At 38.7% G+C, this 21,570-nt stretch overlaps 2 protein-coding genes across 2 annotated transcripts; both read right to left on the minus strand.

The window, feature by feature from the left end:
• Positions 1 to 4,290: 4,290 nt before the first annotated feature.
• Positions 4,291 to 11,128, minus strand: LOC143344615 (uncharacterized). The gene is made up of 6 exons (XM_076770825.1): positions 11,044 to 11,128; positions 9,719 to 9,840; positions 9,388 to 9,591; positions 6,896 to 7,247; positions 5,220 to 6,851; positions 4,291 to 4,951 (listed from the first exon to the last, which is right to left on the minus strand). Exons 1-6 carry the CDS (start codon positions 11,126 to 11,128, stop codon positions 4,434 to 4,436), a joined length of 2,913 nt encoding a protein of 970 aa, XP_076626940.1. The 3' UTR covers positions 4,291 to 4,433.
• An 837-nt stretch (positions 11,129 to 11,965) lies between these two features.
• LOC143344617 (uncharacterized) lies at positions 11,966 to 17,647 on the minus strand. The gene is made up of 7 exons (XM_076770829.1): positions 17,539 to 17,647; positions 17,399 to 17,406; positions 15,552 to 17,092; positions 15,359 to 15,450; positions 13,017 to 13,238; positions 12,787 to 12,954; positions 11,966 to 12,150 (listed from the first exon to the last, which is right to left on the minus strand). Exons 1-7 carry the CDS (start codon positions 17,645 to 17,647, stop codon positions 11,966 to 11,968), a joined length of 2,325 nt encoding a protein of 774 aa, XP_076626944.1.
• Positions 17,648 to 21,570: the final 3,923 nt, after the last annotated feature.

Raw genomic sequence — 21,570 nt, forward strand, 5'->3', positions numbered from 1 at the left:
TTTGACAACTTGGAAAATAGTTTCATGCTGGGAGAACGCTGTTCCAAACGTATCCGTACATTCTTACGACCATTATGTTCCAATTTTTTTTAAATGTTAATTGACGAAACAATTTCGTCGTTATTCTTCTTTTTTTGAACAGTATGGGATGATTATACTTCCACAGGAATGTTTTTCAAGTTGTCGAACTACGCACAGACGCTCGAGAAATTAGAATTAGTCGTGAAATTTCCAGGGAACGTGCACAAACGAGGAACGCCGCTTCGATTATAAACGATGGCCGATTATCTAATTTAGCGCGTCAGAGCGATAATTTTTTTGATAATCAGAGGGAAGAGAAATGTTGGAACTTTCGCTTAGAATAATTTGCGTGCTCGTCGAGCGAAGATTCAATTTTTCCCCCTCGATACAGCGAACAGAGATAAGGCGATCGTTGTCAAATTTAATAACGAATTCGATCGATCCTTGAACGATCTCGTTCGTGAAATATTAAATTCGAAGACGACCGAAGAAGACATCGACGGGCCAATTAACACAAGTATCGCGCATCCTATTAGTCAGATCCATTTCTATCAATACTGTTGCGAATAGTCTTACATTGTTTATCTTAAGATTTTAACACTGTTTACAAGATAACGTTTTTTCATAATAATCGTTCTCGTACATCTTTTGTAGACACTCTACGGCGAGTACACTTTGTATAATGATTTCGTTCGAGAGCCTCGCGGAAGAACGGCGCTTTGGCTTTAATTTTGGAAAATTTAGGGCCGATTTACAGAGCAAAGAAAAACTCACGAGAGGAGAATGCCAAAGAGACAAGAAATACGAAGATTTCTACACGATGTTCAATGAAATTGAATATTCTTTTAAGCAATTTCAAGGGAACTCGTGCGCGAATGTACGGTGATTTTTTTATTCGATGCGGACTTTGCGAATTGGTTGCTTCGCACAATGAGAACGACGCGTTTCATCGAAATTGTTGAAATTTTCTTTTCTCTCGAAATGTTTTACAATGATCGTAGGCATGGGACAAGAAAATTGTCTTTTCGAGAATTAGATTTTTATCCGTAGATCGTCATTGTTTGAGGAGACACTTTTCAACGCGTTGCGAGTCGTATACATAGCACAGCGTGAATTTTATTTTTTCCGCCATACTCGTTCGAATTTGCAATCATGTCGATGATACCGAGAAATCATCGTCACACAAGGATCACGACGAATCCGTGTTGTTTTCTGCATTTAAATTTCTTTTTCTAATGCCACATTGCGATTTGGCATCGGAACTTTGGATATAATTTTTCATTGCAATTGTCGGATAGAATCGTTGTTCGTTCGGTAACGGTGTAAAACAATTCCAAACGTTTCGATATTGTTTTACGTGTCGTTGAACTTTGTCGAGGGAATGTTTCGCCGTTGGTTGCAAGTTTTATTTGAAATTGGAAAAAAATTTTAATCCGCGGCACGAAAACGTTTTCAAAATACGATCGAACGGTACGTCGTAACATATCTTTGGAAAGCATTTATATTGTATTACGCATCTCGATGCATCGTTTCCGGAATATTTCGTTGAACCTTGCGCACGCAGCGACGCGAGAACACCAACGCACGATGACAATCCTCCTTAAAAAAAAATAAATGAAAAAAAAAAAAACGTAACGATCGTAGTACAAAGACGAGCAATTTTCACGGGGACCGTGAGAAGCTCGTTGCACTCGACTGGAAGAAAAGTGCACGAGCTGCTTGCATTATCTTTGCACAATAAAGGCGGACCGACGCGCAAAGGCTCGTCTAAAAATAGGGATCAAGAGTACGCGAAGAATCAACGAGAACGACGTTATTTTTCACGGACTAGAATAAAGAAGACTGACAAGCGCTCGAACGATGGGTGTTCGAAATTTTCGCAAGATGTTCCCGACGAGGTTTTTCCGTTCGTTTCCTCCCGACATGATTGCAAATTGGACGGATTGCTCGCGTTTTTGACGTACGCAGGTCCATCGCACACTCACACAGTTCCATTCGCGCTGTTCGATTTTTAATCGTCCTTTATCCCCACCGCGAAGTCGCCGTCACACTTCTGGATCGCGAAAAGAAATTGATAACTTTCCCCCCCCCGGGAGGGAGAAGGTACAGAATTCAGAGCGGCGAGCTTCCCGAAACTTTTACAGCGATTCGAGGAAACTCTTTAATACTGAAAGCATAGGCGTTAAGGTACTCTCTCTGTAACGTAACGTGTAAGGGCTGTCATGCATCACATAATGAATTAATTGCGACTAAAGTAAAGGCAACCACCACTATTACAATACGATAATAAGCGAAAATAAGCCCAAAGAGACGTATACACGATGCAGCCCGTCAAGTTTCGATCGACGATCAAGCCGAGTCGAAATGTCGGTAACCGATCTCGAAATCGAACCGGTCGGGCAAACTTTCCGCGCGTCTCGTTTCTGATCGTCGATCGGGATACTTCTCGACGCTCGGTATAGTTCAGAAAATAAGTTACAATTAGGGAGCAACCGAATACGTGGCGTGTATGAAAGCAAAAAACGCTGTACGAAGAATTCTGCGACTGAGTGTGCACGTTCGATTAATGTCAGTTGGCGTGAAAGACAGAGCGATTGAGTGAGAGAAAGAGAGGGAGATTGGACATTTATAAATCTATTATTGTAATAATTATAGAGACAGTGGAGCATAATGTATCTGTACGTTTCTTTACTTCCTGCGGTGAGCCAGAAAGCAGTAACGTAGTTCTTAAGAGCACGCGAAATGAAAAAAAAAATCGTATAACGTATATTACGAAGTTAAACGAGTTAAACGAACGGAAAGGGAAATGGTCGAATAGAAACAAAAAGAACGACCGCCGATAGGAGGAAATAAAAAACGGAGGAAAATGATGCGACGGAAAAAAATTTCGTTCCGATATCATCCTATATAAACGTATAAAGTTATCATGAGCTTTTTGCCAAGCTTTTGCGAGGACGCGGACGATTCGAGCAGAATTCCCATCCGTTGTCCTCGAGAAACGACGAAAAACGTAAGAACGTCGGAGACTATTGTTTCGTTTGCAAGCAACCGATCGTCATTACACATAATTACGGATTAATTATTCTTACTATTAATTACAGTTCACCAGATCATCGCCATCATCGTTATTATTATTATATAATTGATGTGAGTGTGGACAAAAAGAAAAAAAATAAAGTGTACGTAGTAGAAGCTCCATCTACTTTGCCATCCGTCGTTTGGGTTAATTCTTCTACGGACGTTTTTGTTTTTTTCTTTCGATTTCGTCGATTAAATTTCACCTTTACGAAGAATAAACATATTTTAAAGGGTCTACAATTTTTATTCGATGATAGAAAGTTTTTTAAAATCTATTTTTTTTCTTTTTTTTGTAGTTTCAACGCACAGGAAATTAGAAGATAACAGTTTTATTTCAAAACGCAAAAAAAGAAGCACAGAGTTTCGGGTACAGCTTGACTTATAAAACCTACGATAATTATCTGCAAGAAATCATTTCTTACAATATACAAAATTGATCGTTTTTTTATGGTTTTTTATTTTTCATCAATTTTAACGTGCACAAGTTGGTTTCTAAGTTTGAACATTTCTTAAGAACCGTATCATACTTTCAAATTCCTTTCATTTTTCTTGAACGACCTGCATCTCCAAACTTTTCCTCGTTTTCCCGACTTTCGTGTCTGAAATTTCGTTTTCCTGCTTACCGATATCGTCGATCGGTAATTCTTCCGGTATTCCATCTGTCTCTGGGTCCTTATCCGAAATTTCTACAACTTTTTCAGTTCCCGCGTTCAATTCATTCTTTTCGTTGGCGCTGTTGATGTCCTGTGCAGGATCCTCCCGCATCAGATTCATGAAGAATTTTCTACTATCGTCGAATTGCTAAAACCAATAGCGAATATTAAGACCATCGATAAAATTGGCAATCTGGTAAGCATAATCAACAAATTACAAATATCTCTACAATATCGATGCAAACGTTAACGCCTTGACGGTCGCACGTTATAATAAAAACTTCCAAACTGTTTGCTGTTCCAAAAAATGTTAATTTACCGTTTTATGAATACTCAAATATTTTCACTACATACTATAACAATTAAATAAAATTAAACAAATATTATTCGTTTGGAAATATTATTTTTTCTCGTTATCCCAAAAATATTTTAAAAATTGAAAAAATTAAAGAATTAAAATTTTGTACACAAAAATAAAGCACACGAGAATGCTACTAATATGATTATAAGGAACCGTAAATGTAGATATCATAATGAATGCAAGACTGAAATCTAAGTCAAACTGAATTAGTCGAGTTGATGTTGATTTAGTGATCGAAAAAGTTAAATCATGTACATGTGACCGCGGCCATAAAAGTGTTAAAACCAAAATAAAAGAAATAAAGATTAATGGTAAAAATTTCAAGTACTAACAAGTTCCTGATTGCAGGTGGTGGATGATTGCTGAAGGAACGATTTTCTTACGGCCATGGCGTCCCTGGAAATTTTCATCAACTTTTCAGCCGATTTTCTGGCCTTCTCCATTTGTTCCTCGCTTTTTGGAGCACTTATACTCTTTAATATTCTATCTTTTAACACCGCGTCCATCGTAGAATCTTCAGGATGGACAAGTGGTTCTTCAGGCCCTTCGATGTCGTCTACGTTTGTTGGATTCTGTGAAATCTCCTCGATCAATGGCTTTGTTTGTTTCTTCTTCGACTGTTTGGTCTCCCTTGGCGATAGAACGTCGCGTTTTTTTTCCTCGAGATCTATTTTGCTACCCTTCGTGAAATCTGGTTCGATCAGTAACTTCCTGCCGCTCTTTAATTTCTCCAAGTGCTGACAAAATTCTTGATAGAAATCTAGACCGTTCGTTATCAACGAATCTTGTTTTTCGGCAATTTCGGACTCTTTCAGAAGCTGCGCGATCGATTGTATGTCTGAAATAAAACTTTCGTCGAAGTATTCTAAAATTTTTGAACTTTAAAAGCGAATTTTATTTTATATTAACATATTAGTACGGGGGTTGATTAATAAGTAAGGTCTCCGATGCAACGAAACTTTATTTTGAGATCATTTTCATTAATCCCTCTTCGAAGGCCTTAGTTATCAACGAACCCTCGTACTTACAGGTAAAGATTAATAAATAAATAAAAATTTGCAAATTAACAAACGTGCTACCATATTATTATTTTATTTTGTACTTACCCTTGTCGCTCCGTACGGATTCTTCTCCTTGGGATCGTTCGTTGGATGAAATAGATTTTTTAGAATTTTCTGAAATATCGAGAGAAGAACATTTCGTTGAAGTTAAACCGACTGCTGTACTCGTTAAAAAATCTGTCTGATCGCAGTCGGTGGATTTCCAATTTCCCTGAGCTTTGTTCGTTATCAAGTTCTCTATGCATTTGTCGATCAACGACAATTCCTTTTTTATAAACTTTCTCGCCTCTCTCTTTAAATGCTTTTTACATTTATTAGCCGTGTCTCTGCCATTATCTCGATCGCTCGGATTTGTTTCAGAATCCACTTCTTCGATTAAATGCGACTTTTTGCTAGCCACGTCTAAATACTCACAATCGTGTGCTCTTTTACAAGATTTTGAAACGTGATTCGACTTATCCGCGTGGAACGAACTTATCAGCGCATTTAAAGCCTGAATATCAGAACTCTGACCTTTTTCCTCATTTTTTTCAACCTGAACATTCATCGAAGACTCCTTCTTTTCTAGTGCATTTCCAACAACACCTAATTTCTTAACAGATCTCTCGTGAAGATCGATCACAGTTTTCACGGATTCGTTATCCGAATCGTCGTCGTCGGTTGAATTCACAAATGTGGCCTCGTCAGAATTCACTTTCGATATATCAGTTTGAACAGGTTCTTTTTTAACCGCGCATCGTTCGTTTTCTGTCTTTAAACTATTTGTGTTTGAGAGAATCGTGCCGGTAGAAACGCATCTTCTTACACTACTGGGATCTCGTGCAATTTCTTCGGCAGTCTCCTCGGTTTCTTCTATAGCAAATAATTCGTGAGAGCTGTGCGATTTCAGCATCCTCTCGAATTTAGTGTTTTTTAAATTTTTATGATCCAGCTCGTGAAACAGAGAATGAAACACGGCCGTAGTTGCTTCTCCTTTTTCTTCTTCCGTTGGCGATTTACACAACGTGGAATTATCTTCATTTTCGGCGTAAGTTTTTATATCCTGCATAATAAGCTTGGAACACACCTTTAAATTTAGCATGTCGTAAACTCCTTGCGAGGATGAAACTTCCCTCTTCTTTTCTTCGGCTCCTTCATCCTGCGAAGCTCGTTCGACCGAAACTTTTTCTAGAACATCTTCAACGATGTCAGTTTTTCTGACGTTATGCAATTCTTCGGTAATCACTGTAACCTCCGTTTCCTTCTTCGCTTCTTCTTCTCTTCGTTTCATAATTTCCACAACCTTCGACTTTCTTTCCTTCGTGTTCCACCATTTAAAATCATCCTCTCCCTTTATCGACATCGAAGATTGTTTCTCTTCCTGTTTGTCGTTCGTATCGGGCGCAGATTGAGAATTACCGTACCCTTTCTCGCCCCAGAATCCTTCAACGTCGCCATTTTTAAAGCAGATTTTATGCTCCTCGACGAACTTGTCCATGTCGGCACAGAACTCTTTCATGTCCTTTCGTATTCCGCTCAACTGACTGCTCAAAGGATGTCTATCGTTCTTTCTTTGATAATCGTTGCACGAGCCTTGATTCTCCATCATTTTCATTTCCTTTTTTTTCACGCTGCCATTACAGTCCAAATCGTCGCGGGAAACGGACGAACTTTTAAAAAGCTTCGTTCGACCGTTCGCTGAAATAAAAAAGTACTATTAGCTGAGCCGACTGCTCGATTACCAAATAAGAACAGCACGAAGCGTTTCTGTAACGCCCGAAATATTCCGTGAGCCGTAACGAAGTTTTTCTTGTAATAATCGTATTCGGAAATGGTATGTAATTTACTATCGTCGTCCTTGTTCTGGTCAGTCATGCAAGATCCAGGCGCAATTTCGGTCTCGTTGGTCGTCCCCAGGACAAGTTTCTCGTAATGGGCCAGTTCTCTTCCCAGAGCATAACCACCTGGTGGATCGTTGATGCTTCTTCGCTCGTCCAAAATTTTCTTTCCTTGTCTCTCCGGATCAACGTCTCCCACCGCGTATTCCTTCGTCTCCGTTATTTCTTCTATCAACTTTGCTGGTGTCTCCAATATCTTAGAAAAAGAAACGGGACTCAGCATCGACCAAACGCGGTTTGATATACGCAAAACAAAAGGGTTTCAACATTTTCACTAATACACAATATTAGTAATTGTAACATACAGGGTGTTCGGCCACCCCTGGGAAAAATTTTAATACGGGATTCTAGAGGCCAAAATAAGACGAAAATCAAGAATTTGTTGATTGAGGCTTTGTTAAAAAGTTATTAACAATTAAATTCAACAATTTTAAATCGTCCTGGAAAAATTATTGTCGGTTGCGGAGGTCAATTACAATCATTTTTGGTGGATAGACATACCCACGAAATCCTACCCACTTTTTAAAAAAAAATTCGAGAAGATGTGAAATTTTTCAACGAAAAAAAACAAATTTTTAATCGTTCTGCAAAAATTATTTTCGGTTGTAGGGGTCAATTACAATCATTTTTGGTGAATAGACGTACCCCCGAAATCCTACCCACTCTTTAGAAAAAAATTCGAGAAAATATGAAATTTTTCGACAAAATTAAAATATTTCAAATCGTTCTGAAAAAAATATTGTTAGCTGTGGGGGTCAATTACAATCACTTTTGGTGAATAGACATACCCCCGAAATCCTACCCACTTTCTAGAAAAAAATTCGAAAAGGTGTAAAATTTTTCGACGAAATTAAAATATTTCAAATCGTTCTGAAAAAATTATTTTCGGTTGTGGGGGTCAATTACAATCATTCTTTGTCATTACACATACCCTCGAAATCCTACGCTCTTTCGAGAAAAAAATTCCTTACCGAAAATCTAATTAGGTACCTAATTTTTCGACGAAAAAACAAATTTTTAATCGTTTTGAAAAAATTATTTTCTGTTGCAGGGGTCAATTACAATCACTTTTGGTGGATAGACATACCCCCGAAATCCTCCCCACTTTCTAGAAAAAAATTCGAGAAGGTGTGAAATTTTTCAACGAAATTAAAATATTTCAAATCGTTCTGAAAAAAATATTGTTAGCTGTGGGGGTTAATTGCAATCATTTTTGGTGAATAGACGTACCCCCGAAATCCTACCCACTTTCTAGAAAAAAATTCGAAAAATGTGTAAAATTTTTCGACCAAATTAAAATATTTCAAATCGTTCTGAAAAAAATATTGTTAGCTGTGGGGGTCAATTACAATCATTTTTGGTGAATAGACATACCCCCGAAATCCTACCTACTTTCTAGAAAAAAATTCGAGAAGGTGTGAAATTTTTCAACGAAATTAAAATATTTCAAATCGTTCTGAAAAAAATATCGTTAGCTGTGGGGGTTAATTACAATCATTTTTGGTGAATAGACGTACCCCCGAAATCTTGCGCATTTTCGAGAAAAAAATTCAGTACGGGCGGAACTTTAAACGTTAATAACTTTGTAACAAAGCCTCCATCAAGAAATTAGTATTCTTGATTTTCGTCTTATTTTGACCTCTAGAATCTCCTATTAAAATTTTTCCCAGGGGTGGCCGAACACCCTGTATAACATGGTGTCTACAAAGATTAGGGTAACCAAAGCTTTTGTCTAGCGTGTAACTATGTTTCTGTGGGCAAATGAAAAATGTGATTTGAAAGTGTGACAAACTGTGAAGCATGTTCTTAAAAAGTGCAATTTGTTTTTGTATCTCTAATAAAAAGTATTTATTGATGACACTTTACCAAATAGAGTATTCGAATTAATATTTGTTAATGGCGAAAGTACAAAGTACTGAAACACTGCTATAAAATTCTATTAATGTTGAATTATTCACAGACGTCGCACTTAAGTTACCTCGATGATCATGTGACTATCGCAGGTATTTGTGTATCCTACTTGTCATTGTCTGGGAACCATAAAATTTAAAACATAGTACCTCTAACTAATGTAATTTTCAAATGTTCCACAAAGCATAGTACGTACGAGGAAATAATGTCAAGATCTTGAAGATTGTTCAATGAGAACATTGCAATAGAAATGCATAACGTGACAAGCATAAATGTTTAATAAGAGGAAAGAAATTATCGAAGCTTTAGGGCTTCGTTTTTTAGGTTTGCTATGTCGAAATTCCAAGTGAAAAGCAAGTTTGGTCTGGTTTAAATGGAAACTTAGTTTGTGGTTGAAAGCACCAGTGCGAGAAACACCAAAATACCTCTGTTCTCCGGGGTAACAAAAGCTCGGGAACGATCTCGGTGTAGGCTTTCCTTTCTTCCTCCGCCATTGGCCTCCTTCCGTCACTTTTCTCAGCTCCTTTTTGCCCCGTTCCATCGTTCTCCACCTCTTCGTCCGATGACGAGGACGCGGAGGAACTGCAGGAGGATGAGACGTCCGACTTTTTCTTCCTCTCCAGGTTGAGCTTGAAGGTTCATCAAGCCGGCACGAGGGGTTTCACGTGGTGAATGATCAAATAGTCGATGGGGCCGATGGGTGATATTATTCGAAGCACGAATTCTGTACCAGACCTTGACAAAACTAGTTCTTACCAGTTCTTTGCTCGTGCATACAAGCTTGGCTACTTCTTCGTCCTCCTTCGTCTTCTTCTTACCCTCCGCCTCCTTTTCGGACGTCCCGACCGGTTTGTACAGCTTCCTTTTGTTTATCAGGGCTTTCGAGGGCGGACGCAGGTCCACGGGTAAACAGAGATAGATCGAACGGATGATAGATTAGGTTGATTTATCATTTCTCTAGGACTCGTCGCGATATACACAGTGATTCTAAACAAACGTTATACGATTTGCAGGTGTACTCTGCACCTACAATCTGAGAAAAGCGTTCTGATAAACATAGCTACAAAAGCTTGGGTTCACGGTTTCGTTTCGAAGTTCCTGAAGAATTTCAACAAATAAAAGTATTTCCGGACGTGGAAATAGATTGCATCCCTGATACTTACGAAGCGTACAAGCTTTATTAGAACCTAATACCAGCAGTGGTGAATCGAGATAAGCTCAAAAAATGGGTGGAAAGAGCTAACAAAAAATTGCAAAAAAGTTTAAGGTTTCTAAAATTCGAGAATTCAACCCCTAGAAGTTATAAATGGAAATATTAAAGTCTTATACAACATTTGTCAACGGACAGACATCAGCTCAAAGTGATTAAAATTCAGATAATATATTTCTTGTAATCGATAAGGAAGGACCTTTGTTTCCATTACTGGATACTAGTACACTATTATTTTGCCACTGATGGTTGAATAAATGTGTAAAGAATTCTTTCTTTCTCCGTTATGTGCTGTTTACAATTATTGTCAATTACCATAACGCGCATGTTTAAACCTAATCACGATATCAGAATCAAACCTCAAACCTTGAAGATGGATAACTGGATCCGACAGAGGATCTCTGCACTGCGAGGTGTTGGACATTTTGATAGAAAACGTCCTAGTAGAAGATGTTCTATCAGAAAGAAAAGTGAACACGTGGTTACACGTTTCAATATTTTGACTAGAGAATATCTCGATCGTAAATTTCATAAAAGGTAGACAGGTCGCGACGAACCAATTAACTAGCTGTTTGATTTAAACTTCCTGGATATCTATTTGTAGGTCCATTTGAGATCTGAATATTATGAGGATGGCCTTTCGCATTGGACGCCATTTTGAACATCTCCTGCAACGACTAATTGCGTTAGGATGAGCTAAAACAAAATCGATATATTTCGGAAATAAAAGGTTTCAAACTCATATTTCATAGAACTTTTTTCTTAGATCCAGAGTGCACGCCTGTAAATTTTGCGATGTTTGTTTAGAATCACCCTGTATACTTGGGGGAATAAAGATAGAGGATCGTCGAAACTTTCGATTTTTACTTACCTTGCACGCTATCGTTGATTTTCTTCTGCTCCGCCTCGATCCAACGCCTCCTCTCGGCTACTTCTTCGTCTGGTCCTCCGCGCATCCTGTCTTGGTGACATTTTTGTTAATATTAATCATTTCAGTTTCACGTCGGTATCTTATATTTCACGTTTCAGCTAAGGCAATATGTAAATTTTTCGACGTTCAAGTTGTTCGTGGTTTCTTAGAAATCGAAGGGTGTTAACGCTGTTTAAAGCAGAGATGCACAACATACGGCGCGCCGCATTGATTTAATATGGCCGACGACCTGTTTTCAATAAAAAAAATAACTCCGTTAAATCTGCCGTGACAAAAGTTGGATCACCAGATCACCCATCAAATTTATGAAATTGTTTATATTAACAACTATCTTAGGAACAGACTTTTGACAACAGAAACTATTAAGTTAATACTTTATTAGAAACTTCCACTGCATAACTACTGTTCACAATTAGACAAATGGATGCCACTCGTATTTAAAAAACGAGTTATTCCATATTTATATAAAACAGTCACAAAAATTTCATGTTTACGTAAAACGGCCCTAGAAATGTAATTCGCCAGTTTTTAGAGTAATTCCTACAACTATTTCATGCGTTGTAGATAATTTACCCTTAAATATGAATGAAAAGAAAAAACAAATTTACTTCGAATACAGGCAATTTAAAAAAAAAAACAGAAATATTCGTCTATTGATATTAAAAGTAAATCTACTATAGAAATACAATATTCTTTTATACATATCACTGAATAATTCTAAACAGAGATGGGGATATTTTTGTTTAATATTCAAATTCTAGAAACTGCATCCTGCTTAATTATTAATACAGTCGATATTTAAGTTGTGCACCCCTGGTTTAGAGCATGATTCGATAAGGGAAATATCCACACTTGTCGATTGTCAAAATGAACTATGATTTACCAAGCTTCTGCGCAAGCACGATCCCGCGGGAACACTGGTCTGTCGTCCAAATATTTTAGGTTCTTGCATTTCAGGATCATTGTCTTTCGATACAGCTGTATTCTCCTTAGAACTGGGTTTCCCATCAAAGACAACACGCACAATCCTTTCATATCTCCCATGACCTATAATTTTATTTATTTAACACTGCGTTCGATAAACACAAAAAAACATATTTGCAAATTTTAACAAATGTACACGTTAAATTCAAGCGTTTAAAACTACAATAGAACTCCATTTATCCGAACCAGTCGAGGGTCAACCTAGTTTGGATATGATACTGATAATAAGAGAAATTAGAATTGTCAAGAACATTGAAATTTTTTAAACGAAATATGGAAAAGGGTACCCTGGTATCTGGCTATTGACATAAGGGTTAACCTCATTTTTTCTGGCCAGATTTCAATATAATATAAACAAAATATGAAAGGAACGATAGACTTAAATCGTCGACGTCGCTGAAAATGTGAATGAATTTAGGAATTGTCACGATGATTATTTCCAAAATGAAGTTCCCTTATTTTCTAACATTTACACCAAGGCCTCCGGTAAATCTTTGGTAAAACAATTATTCGTAAAATTTCCACGTTTAACGATCAATTGAATAATATTAGAAGCTCGTAGTTAAGAGGCGGTTCGAGCGCTAAATGCGTGACGCGTCTCGTTATAAAATGTAACGACCGCTTTCGTAAAAGTTTTAAATTACATCACTCGCGTCCCGAGCACCCGAGGTAGCCGTCGAAGAGACGCCAGAGGCATACGATTAAGGAAACATAACGGACTCACATTAACGACTTCGTCGGTGTCTATCCTGTTGTGAGAAATATCCAGTATCGAGAGACTGTCCAGCAATCGGAGATGCTCAATGTCAGCGGTTTCTTGTAGGTAGTTGTGCGACAGGTTTAGAGTATTCAGGAACTTCAGGCTATCTGAAAGCAAAGGCACGTCAAGGTCAAGGTCACCGAAGATACACACCGTCGACTCGAATCACCAAGATTCTCGATTCGCCGTATAGTGTTGTGCGAGAGGTTCAGAGTATCGAGCTTGGTCAGGTGCTCGAGATTCTCGATTTTGCCGATCAGGTTGTTATGAAGGTACAAGCATCGCAGGTTGCTCTGATTCTCCAAATTGGCGATCTCACGGATCCCGTTGTTCTGCAGCCATAGACACGACAAACCCGTATACTTCTCGAGGTTCTCGATGAAGGAGAAACCTGCAACACGCATCTTTTTTTTAACCCACGTTCCATCTACCAGACACGTGACTATTTAACAGTTTGAGAATCGAGTGTACTTCGTCGATGTTTTCAATGGGGCTCCAAAATGGCGTCGATGTCATACTCGCAAACTTATAGGCTACAAAATTATGACCAACCGAAAGATTACGATCACATCTTTCCGAGAATTATCAGCTATCGAATTAATCAAAATAAAAAACGACGTATTGCCCTATGTCTTTTCAAAATTCTAGACGCGTGTACACTATACAGGGTGGGGCAGTAACTATTAGCACCTCAGATATCTTGGAAACTATAAGTTTCACAGAAATGTTTGCTAAAGTAAATTGCACAGTACGAAGGGCGCTATTGGGTGGCGATAATAGTTTTTTTGCAGGTGGAGGTACTTCGAACATTTGAAGGTCACATCCATTTTTTTAAATGGATCGGTATGTTTTTGCTTCCGTATAACGATAGAGGATCTTAAAACGAGTTCAACGACCTATTACACAAGGTCATCGAAGGTCATAGAAAGTAGAGAAAGGCGATAATACTTACGGTTTTGGTAGTAAATGAAACATGTTTATAGTAGGTGTTCGAAATGATGACCATCACTGTCAATGCACCGTTGGATTCTTTTTACGATTGATTGACTTGCAAGTCTTACAGCGTCAGAACTTATTGATGCACAGGCTGCAATAATTCGCTGTTGCATATCGTCAGATGTAGTTGGTACTTCTTTGTACACTTTCTCTTTCAGTGTTCCCCACAGAAAGAAATCTAAAGGTGTTATGTCTGGTGAACGAGCTGCCCACGATATTGGATTCGAAATTTTTCATCGAGTTCCCTTGGCGCAATCGATGAATAATGTGCTGGGCATCCATCATGTTGATACCACATGGTTTGTCGTGTAAATAAAGGTAACTCTTCTAGCAAAAGACCCAATGTATCCTTAATAAAATTAGCATAGACGTTGCCATTGAAATTTCCATTGATAAAATAAGGTCCAATAATTTGATCACCTATGATACCGCACCATACATTCACAGACCATTGTTTTTGATGTTCAACCTGTCGCAGCCAATGTGGATTTTCCGCTGCCCATAAATGCACATTATGCAAATTAACATTCCCGTGATTTGTGAATGTTGCTTCATCAGTAAATAAGACATTGTTTTGAATCTGACGTATAGCCCATCGAGAAAACTCAACGCGATTCATGAAGTCGTTCCCATGCAATTCTTGGTGAAGACTAACGTGATGTGACGGTGCAAAATGCGAAGTACGCTTCTCCTACTAATGCCAGATTCGCGTTCAATTTGTCGCCAACTAATATGAGAATTTCTAGAGCACACCGATTTCCATTTCTTCGTTAATTACTCGTTTCTGGCGTTCACTTTTACGAACACTTAAACTACCGGTTTGCCTAAGTTTATCATACACATTTTTAAATGTTTGACGCGAAGGCTGAGACCGATGTGGATATCGTTCAGCATACAAGTTTGTAGCCCTTACAGAATTTTGTTGGCATTCGCCATAAATAAGAAGCATATCAAGCTGCTCTTGAAACGGATACATCGTGCCGGATTGACCGATTTATCGATACTAATCTTATGATGTTTATCTTACTCTGCAAACTATTAAAGTGTCCTTCAAGCAGTGTTTATTCTCAGTGAAGTAAACGGTAAGCATTACGCATTCCTCTACTGTTGACAATACGTATGCTTCATTTACTACCAAAACCGTAAGTATTATCGCCTTTCTCTACTTTCTATGACCTTCGATGACCTTGTGTAATAGGTCGTTGAACTCGTTTTAAGATCCTCTATCGTGATACGGAAGCAATAACATACCGATCCATTTAAAAAAATGGATGTGACCTTGAAATGTCCGAAGTACCTCCACCTGCAAAAAAACTATTATCGCCACCCAATAGCGCCCTTCGTACTGTGCAATTTACTTTAGCAAACATTTCTGTGAAACTTATAGTTTCCAAGATATCTGAGGTGCTAATAGTTACTGCCCCACCCTGTATACTAAATACCTAAAAGACTTTTTAATGGCCTTTTTAGGTGGTCTGCTTCTTAGAGCAAGAAATCCTTATTTTTGAGGTTAACCTTTGCAGTGAAGATACAGCACGTTGTTCAGATACGGTGTCTGATAAAGCTTTTCCAATTTGCAATGGTTCTTGATCAAGTTCTCCGTCATCCTAGAATCAGACAGCATTTACTTTACCAAACATAAAGTTGTTACATCGTGAAAATGTTGTCAGATAGTCGTTGCTACGCGTCAATGGGCTTTTAATTCTACCTCACGCCGTGTTTCTTCTTGTCAAAATCGTAAACTTTTCCTTTGATGTACGTTCTCTCCGGTTCCTTCCACGTCTTCCAAAACAAGGAGTCTTCGGTATCAGCGATAATGTCCTCGACGATGCTGCTGATCACCGGTTCCGTCGGTTTCGAAGAATCAGTTTTTTCCGGTTCGTCAGATTCCAGATTCTCTTTGGCTATTTCCGATGAAATTGTCGCGAAAATACGAGCAACCTTGCTTTTCTCTTCTTCGACGTTCATTTCAGGATCGACTGCTACTTCGTTTCGAACAGGCTCCTCGGTTTTGTCCGTCTTCGGGATGACTTGCAAACATTCTAACAACAACTCTGCGCGACACTGTTCCTCGTCTATAACATCCTTTCGCATAGTTTTGATCTTGAAACTCTCAGCTACCTCGTCCTTCGTCAGAGGCATTTCGAAATTATCTGTTTCTGCGTTCGTTTCGTCCATGCTTTCGTCGGATTCGTTATCCCCGTTGATGGATTTCACGCCAGGCGACGAGCTTTCCTCGAAAACTCTTTGTTCCGCAACGAGCCTTTCCACCTCGTTGAACTCCATCGAGAGATTCTTCAGCGCTTCGTTCTTCCTGTCCTCTATTTTCGCCTTCCCTTCGGCGATCATCTTCAACGTTTCGCGAATCTCTTCTTCCGATTTGGGGCAGTTCGATTCTGTAATCTCTGCTAACTTCTCCAGGTAATTTTCCGGAGACGTTACCTTCGACTTTGCTACACAGTTATCTTCGTCCTCGTTTTCCGTTGCGTTGCAATCACTCGCGTAATTGTCTGATGACGTTTGCTCGGTCTCGCACACTTTTTCGATGGAAAGCTTTAATACGTCCGACCGATTCAAAATTGCTTCCAACTCTGGCTCTTTAATAGTCTCCCTGAATTTGATGTAGTTGGAGATGCTCGCATTGGGCGAGGAATAAATCAGATTTTCCATTTCATGGTCGAAGTTTGGCAACGGTTGCTCTTCTTCGCCATCTTTCGAGCAACGATCGTTTGCCATCGCATTGTCATCTTGATTCTTGGCCGTGTTGTCAGGGTCGACGCTTATTATCTCGATTGTGGAAAGTTTCGAGACGATCGAAGCGTCGTTCGTCGCTTGGTCCAAGGAATCCAAGTCTTCACAGGTTTGTTCGATACTTTGTTCGTAGCACGAATTGTTACAACAGCTCTGTGTTGCGTTTTCGTCTTGGACCGAAGTTTCTCCATCCTCCGCATCGTCGAAGATCAACGTGTTGTCCGAATCGCTGTCGCTGTCTTTCTCCGCCGTTGTCGAATTATAGTAGGACAGATTTTCGCAAGTAACGTCGAACATCGTGTCGTAGTCCGAGTAGGACAACGAGTTAGGGTTGTCTACGTTGTCGACTTCCGGTATCGATTTTGATATTGATTTACTGTTCGACACTCGGTCGTCGAACGAGTACTCTTTCTTTTGCAACTCTGTTTCCATCCTTGTGAAAATCTCCATCGACAGGGACGCCAGTACATCAAGGTCCACCGACGATTCCTTAAGCGCCTTTAAAAATAAAGACAAAGATAAAGTTTTCCGAATCGTTTAATAATTTCGTGTCTTTTTTTTAGTAAAATACGTTTCTTTGGGTTTAATGATCGATCGAAATTATTCGAAATCGTTTAGAAAGAATAATTTATTCCTGACTCTTCTTTGTTTCGATAATTTCGTGCAAAACGCATATTTAAGATTGTGAAATGTTAAATTTCTTAACGACAAAATAAAAAATACTTCGTACGAAACTATTCGATTTCTACTGGACTATAATAACCATAGTACAAATTCTTAATATTTTCGTTATACGAAGGAAACAGAATTTTCTTTCGTGTTAACAATAGGGTTAAATTCCATACATAATTCGTGAAGTATTGATCTTATTTCTTAACTTTTTCTCCGAAAAAGTGACGACTTATTAAAAAACTGACTATAACGACAGATTCTAAGCAATTTACTTACCTGTGTTTCAGATAAGGAGACATTGCTAACGAAAACATCGAGCTTGGTCTCCGACGAAAGTTTCTCCTCGATGAAGTTGGATTGAAAATTACAGTCCTTCTCCATTTTAACAAAAACTAGCTATCTCCCAACAATAATTACACGATATTGGAATTAAACTTTCTGCGACTCTTCGGTTTATTAAAATTTCAGGAAAAATATATTTCGCCACGGCCGCCAGCTGAAAACACAAGATGCTCGTAATGGCGGGGTGCGTTGCGCAGATTTCGTTTGATCGATATTTGCAGAACGATATGACACTTTATACTTTGCGGCAAATTTCGATTTCGTTCTTTTAATTTCATTCAGGTGGATATTTTCGAGTTCCTGTGATTTTTAGCCCTTTAACTGCGAAAGACAGGGTGTGTTTTTTTATCGTAAATATACAGGGTGGGGCAGTAACTATTAGCACCTCAGATATCTTGGAAACTATAAGTATCACAGAAATGTTTGCTAAAGTAAATTGCACAGTACGAAGGGCGCTATTGGGTGGCGATAATAGTTTTTTTGCAGGTGAAGGTACTTCGAACATTTGAAGGTCACATCCATTTTTTTAAATGGATCGGTATGTTTTTGCTTCCGTATCACGATAGAGGATCTTAAAACGAGTTCAACGACCTATTACACAAGGTCATCGAAGGTCATAGAAAGTAGAGAAAGGCGATAATACTTACGGTTTTGGTAGTAAATGAAACATACGTATTGTCAACAGTAGAGGAATGCGTAATGCTTACCGTTTACTTCACTGAGAATAAACACTGCTTGAAGGACACTTTAATAGTTTGCAGAGTAAGATGAACATCATAAGATTAGTATCGATAAATCGGTCAATCCGGCACTATGTATCCGTTTGAAGAGCAGGTTTTTATGCTTCTTATTTATGACGAATGCCAACAAAATTCTGTAAGTGCGAAAAACTTGTATGCTGAACGATATCCACATCGGTCTCAGCCTTCGCGTCAAACATTTAAAAATGTGTATGATAAACTTAGGCAAACCGGTAGTTTAAGTGTTCGTAAAAGTGAACGCCAGAAACGAGTAATTAACGAAGAAATGGAAATCGGTGTGCTCTAGAAATTCTCATATTATTTGGCGACAAATTGAACGCGAATCTGGCATTAGTAGGAGGAGCGTACTTCGCATTTTGCACCCTCACATCACGTTAGTCTTCACCAAGAATTGCATGGGAACGACTTCATGAATCGCGTTGAGTTTTCTCGATGGGCTATACGTCAGATTCAAAACAATGAGCTTTTTTTTAATACCGTCTTATTTACTGATGAAGCAACATTCACAAATCACGGGAATGTTAATTTGCATAACGTGCATTTATGGGCAGCGGAAAATCCACATTGGCTGCGACAGGTTGAACATCAAAAACAATGGTCTGCGAATGTATGGTGCGGTATCATAGGTGATCAAATTATTGGACCTTATTTTATCAATGGAAATTTCAATGGCAACGTCTATGCTAATTTTATTAAGGATACATTGGGTCTTTTGCTAGAAGAGTTACCTTTATTGACACGACGAACCATGTGGTATCAACATGATGGATGCCCAGCACATTATTCATCGATTGCGCGAAGGGAACTCGATGAAAAATTTCGAATCTAATATCGTGGCCAGCTCGTTCACCAGACATAACACCTTTAGATTTCTTTCTGTGGGGAACACTGAAAGAGAAAGTGTACAAAGAAGTAGCAACTACATCTGACGATATGCAACAGCGAATTATTGCAGCCTGTGCATCAATAAGTTCTGACGCTGTAAGACTTGCAAGTCAATGAATCGTAAAAAGAATCCAACGGTGCATTGACAGTGATGGTCATCATTTCGAACACCTACTATAAACATGTTTCATTTACTACCAAAACCGTAAGTATTATCGCCTTTCTCTACTTTCTATGACCTTCGATGACCTTGTGTAATAGGTCGTTGAACTCGTTTTAAGATCCTCTATCGTGATACGGAAGCAAAAACATACCGATCCATTTAAAAAAATGGATGTGACCTTGAAATGTCCGAAGTACCTCCACCTGCAAAAAAACTATTATCGCCACCCAATAGCGCCCTTCGTACTGTGCAATTTACTTTAGCAAACATTTCTGTGAAACTTATAGTTTCCAAGATATCTGAGGTGCTAATAGTTACTGCCCCACCCTGTATATAATATTTTTATTATTTCTGGTAATATACAAAAATGTATCGCTTCTGCATCGACTTGTAACAAAGACATTTACACCAAATATTTTAGCAATATATTTACATCTAAGAGTTCCGTTTCTTCATAATGTTATTATATGTCGTAATACTCAGCTGCTCGCAATCAGTCGAACAAAAAGGTAAGCAAGTAAAATAAAAATAAATATAAAGCTAATTTTGTTAAACCACTTAAAAAAAATCACGCCTCTTGTGAAAAAATCCAGTGCTAGTGAATCAACAGTTTAAAGAATAAGAAAAAAAATATTGTACTTTAGTATTAAATGTTGGAGGAAAAAATATTACGTACGTTTTGTCGTGTCCGATGAAACTTCGAGTAGCAATGTGGCTGCAGAATTATTAAGGGAAGATACAAATATACACAGAAGAAATATAAACTTGAATTAATCAAACGAAATTTGATTGTAATCTTTCGGTTGATCATAATTTTGTAACCTAAGTATGATATCAACGCCATTTCTGGGCCCTATATAATAAAAACTGGACAATTGCTGAATGGGAACGGGTCATTGAAATTAAAATTAATACGATTAAACGCGACGTAAAACGAGGGGTAAATTTAAACTTCCACTCTATCAATTTGTATAGTAATTTATCGAATGTTTTACAAATGTTTTAGCTAAACAGCATCTACCCCCAAAGAAACATGGACGAATTCGTCGCCATTTGGAACTCGGAAATAAGAAACACCTGATTGCCAGGGGGCTAGACTTTGTTATTTTGTTTATAGGGTATCTTGTCTCGTATCTATTCCTCGGGTACTTCGCTTTGCTTTCGTTGCGTCTGGGTGCCCCCCGATGGCATTTGTTTTTCCACTCGGTTTCAGCCTGAACCGACGATGATGTTCGTGAATGAATGCTATCAACATAATTCAGCGGAAAAAGCTCAGCACCGATTCGCAGGCGTCGCGACGAATCGAGATCGACGGATTCGTTGCTTTCAGCGAGTCGACCCGCATCCTCCTTTTTCCCTCAAGGCGATCTCCGGTCGTTTGCTTGCCAAGACGCATCTTTCTGCGCAGCTACCCGTCTTCGCCTCCCCTCCCTCGTCTTTTCACCCCGATGATGACAGTGTTGCCTCGCGTCTCGACGCTTTTAGTACATTTCGGGTTGGTCCGTCTCTGCCACCACGTTTCGAAGATCTCGAGCAGGAAATCTACCCCTTGGCTGCACCACACCTGCTGCCACAACCCAGAATTATCTGCCCTCCCCATCTGCTTCCCATATCATCGAAAAAGGGTACACGAGCCACTCATCTTAATTCCAAACACAATTGTACGTAAAGACATTTTCTCTTGGGGTTTTTTCGTTCCGGTTGAGTCCATAATTTACCAGCAACACATCCAGGTTCATGAGTCGGCCATAATGGTGACAAATGATTTCGTTTTTCAGTATTTATCGTGCAAAGTTACCAAACAAATTCGGTTAAAAAGTAAAGTGACAAACCAAATCTATTGCAATAACTTGCCAATTTGTCACAAGCTTGGAAGACTACTTTTAACCCCCCTCCCCCAACAAAAAAAAGTGACTATTTCAGTATTTAATAACAGTTTTAATTAAAGAATGAGTGACTTTCGTCTCTTCGTTAAACGAGCGTTAAGTAGGAAATACCATTAAAACAAAACTAAATTCAATGAGTAGCCCCATACCCTATATCCCCACTTATGGCTCGTACGTGGTGTTTCCTAACTTACTTGTTGCTTAGCGACCATTCCCTCCACTCGTCGACGCTATGTAATGAATCAAACTGTCATTCATTAATCGAGG

The sequence above is a fragment of the Colletes latitarsis genome, chromosome 8, assembly GCF_051014445.1.
Source record: "Colletes latitarsis isolate SP2378_abdomen chromosome 8, iyColLati1, whole genome shotgun sequence".
Taxonomy (NCBI): Eukaryota; Metazoa; Arthropoda; class Insecta; order Hymenoptera; family Colletidae; genus Colletes; species Colletes latitarsis.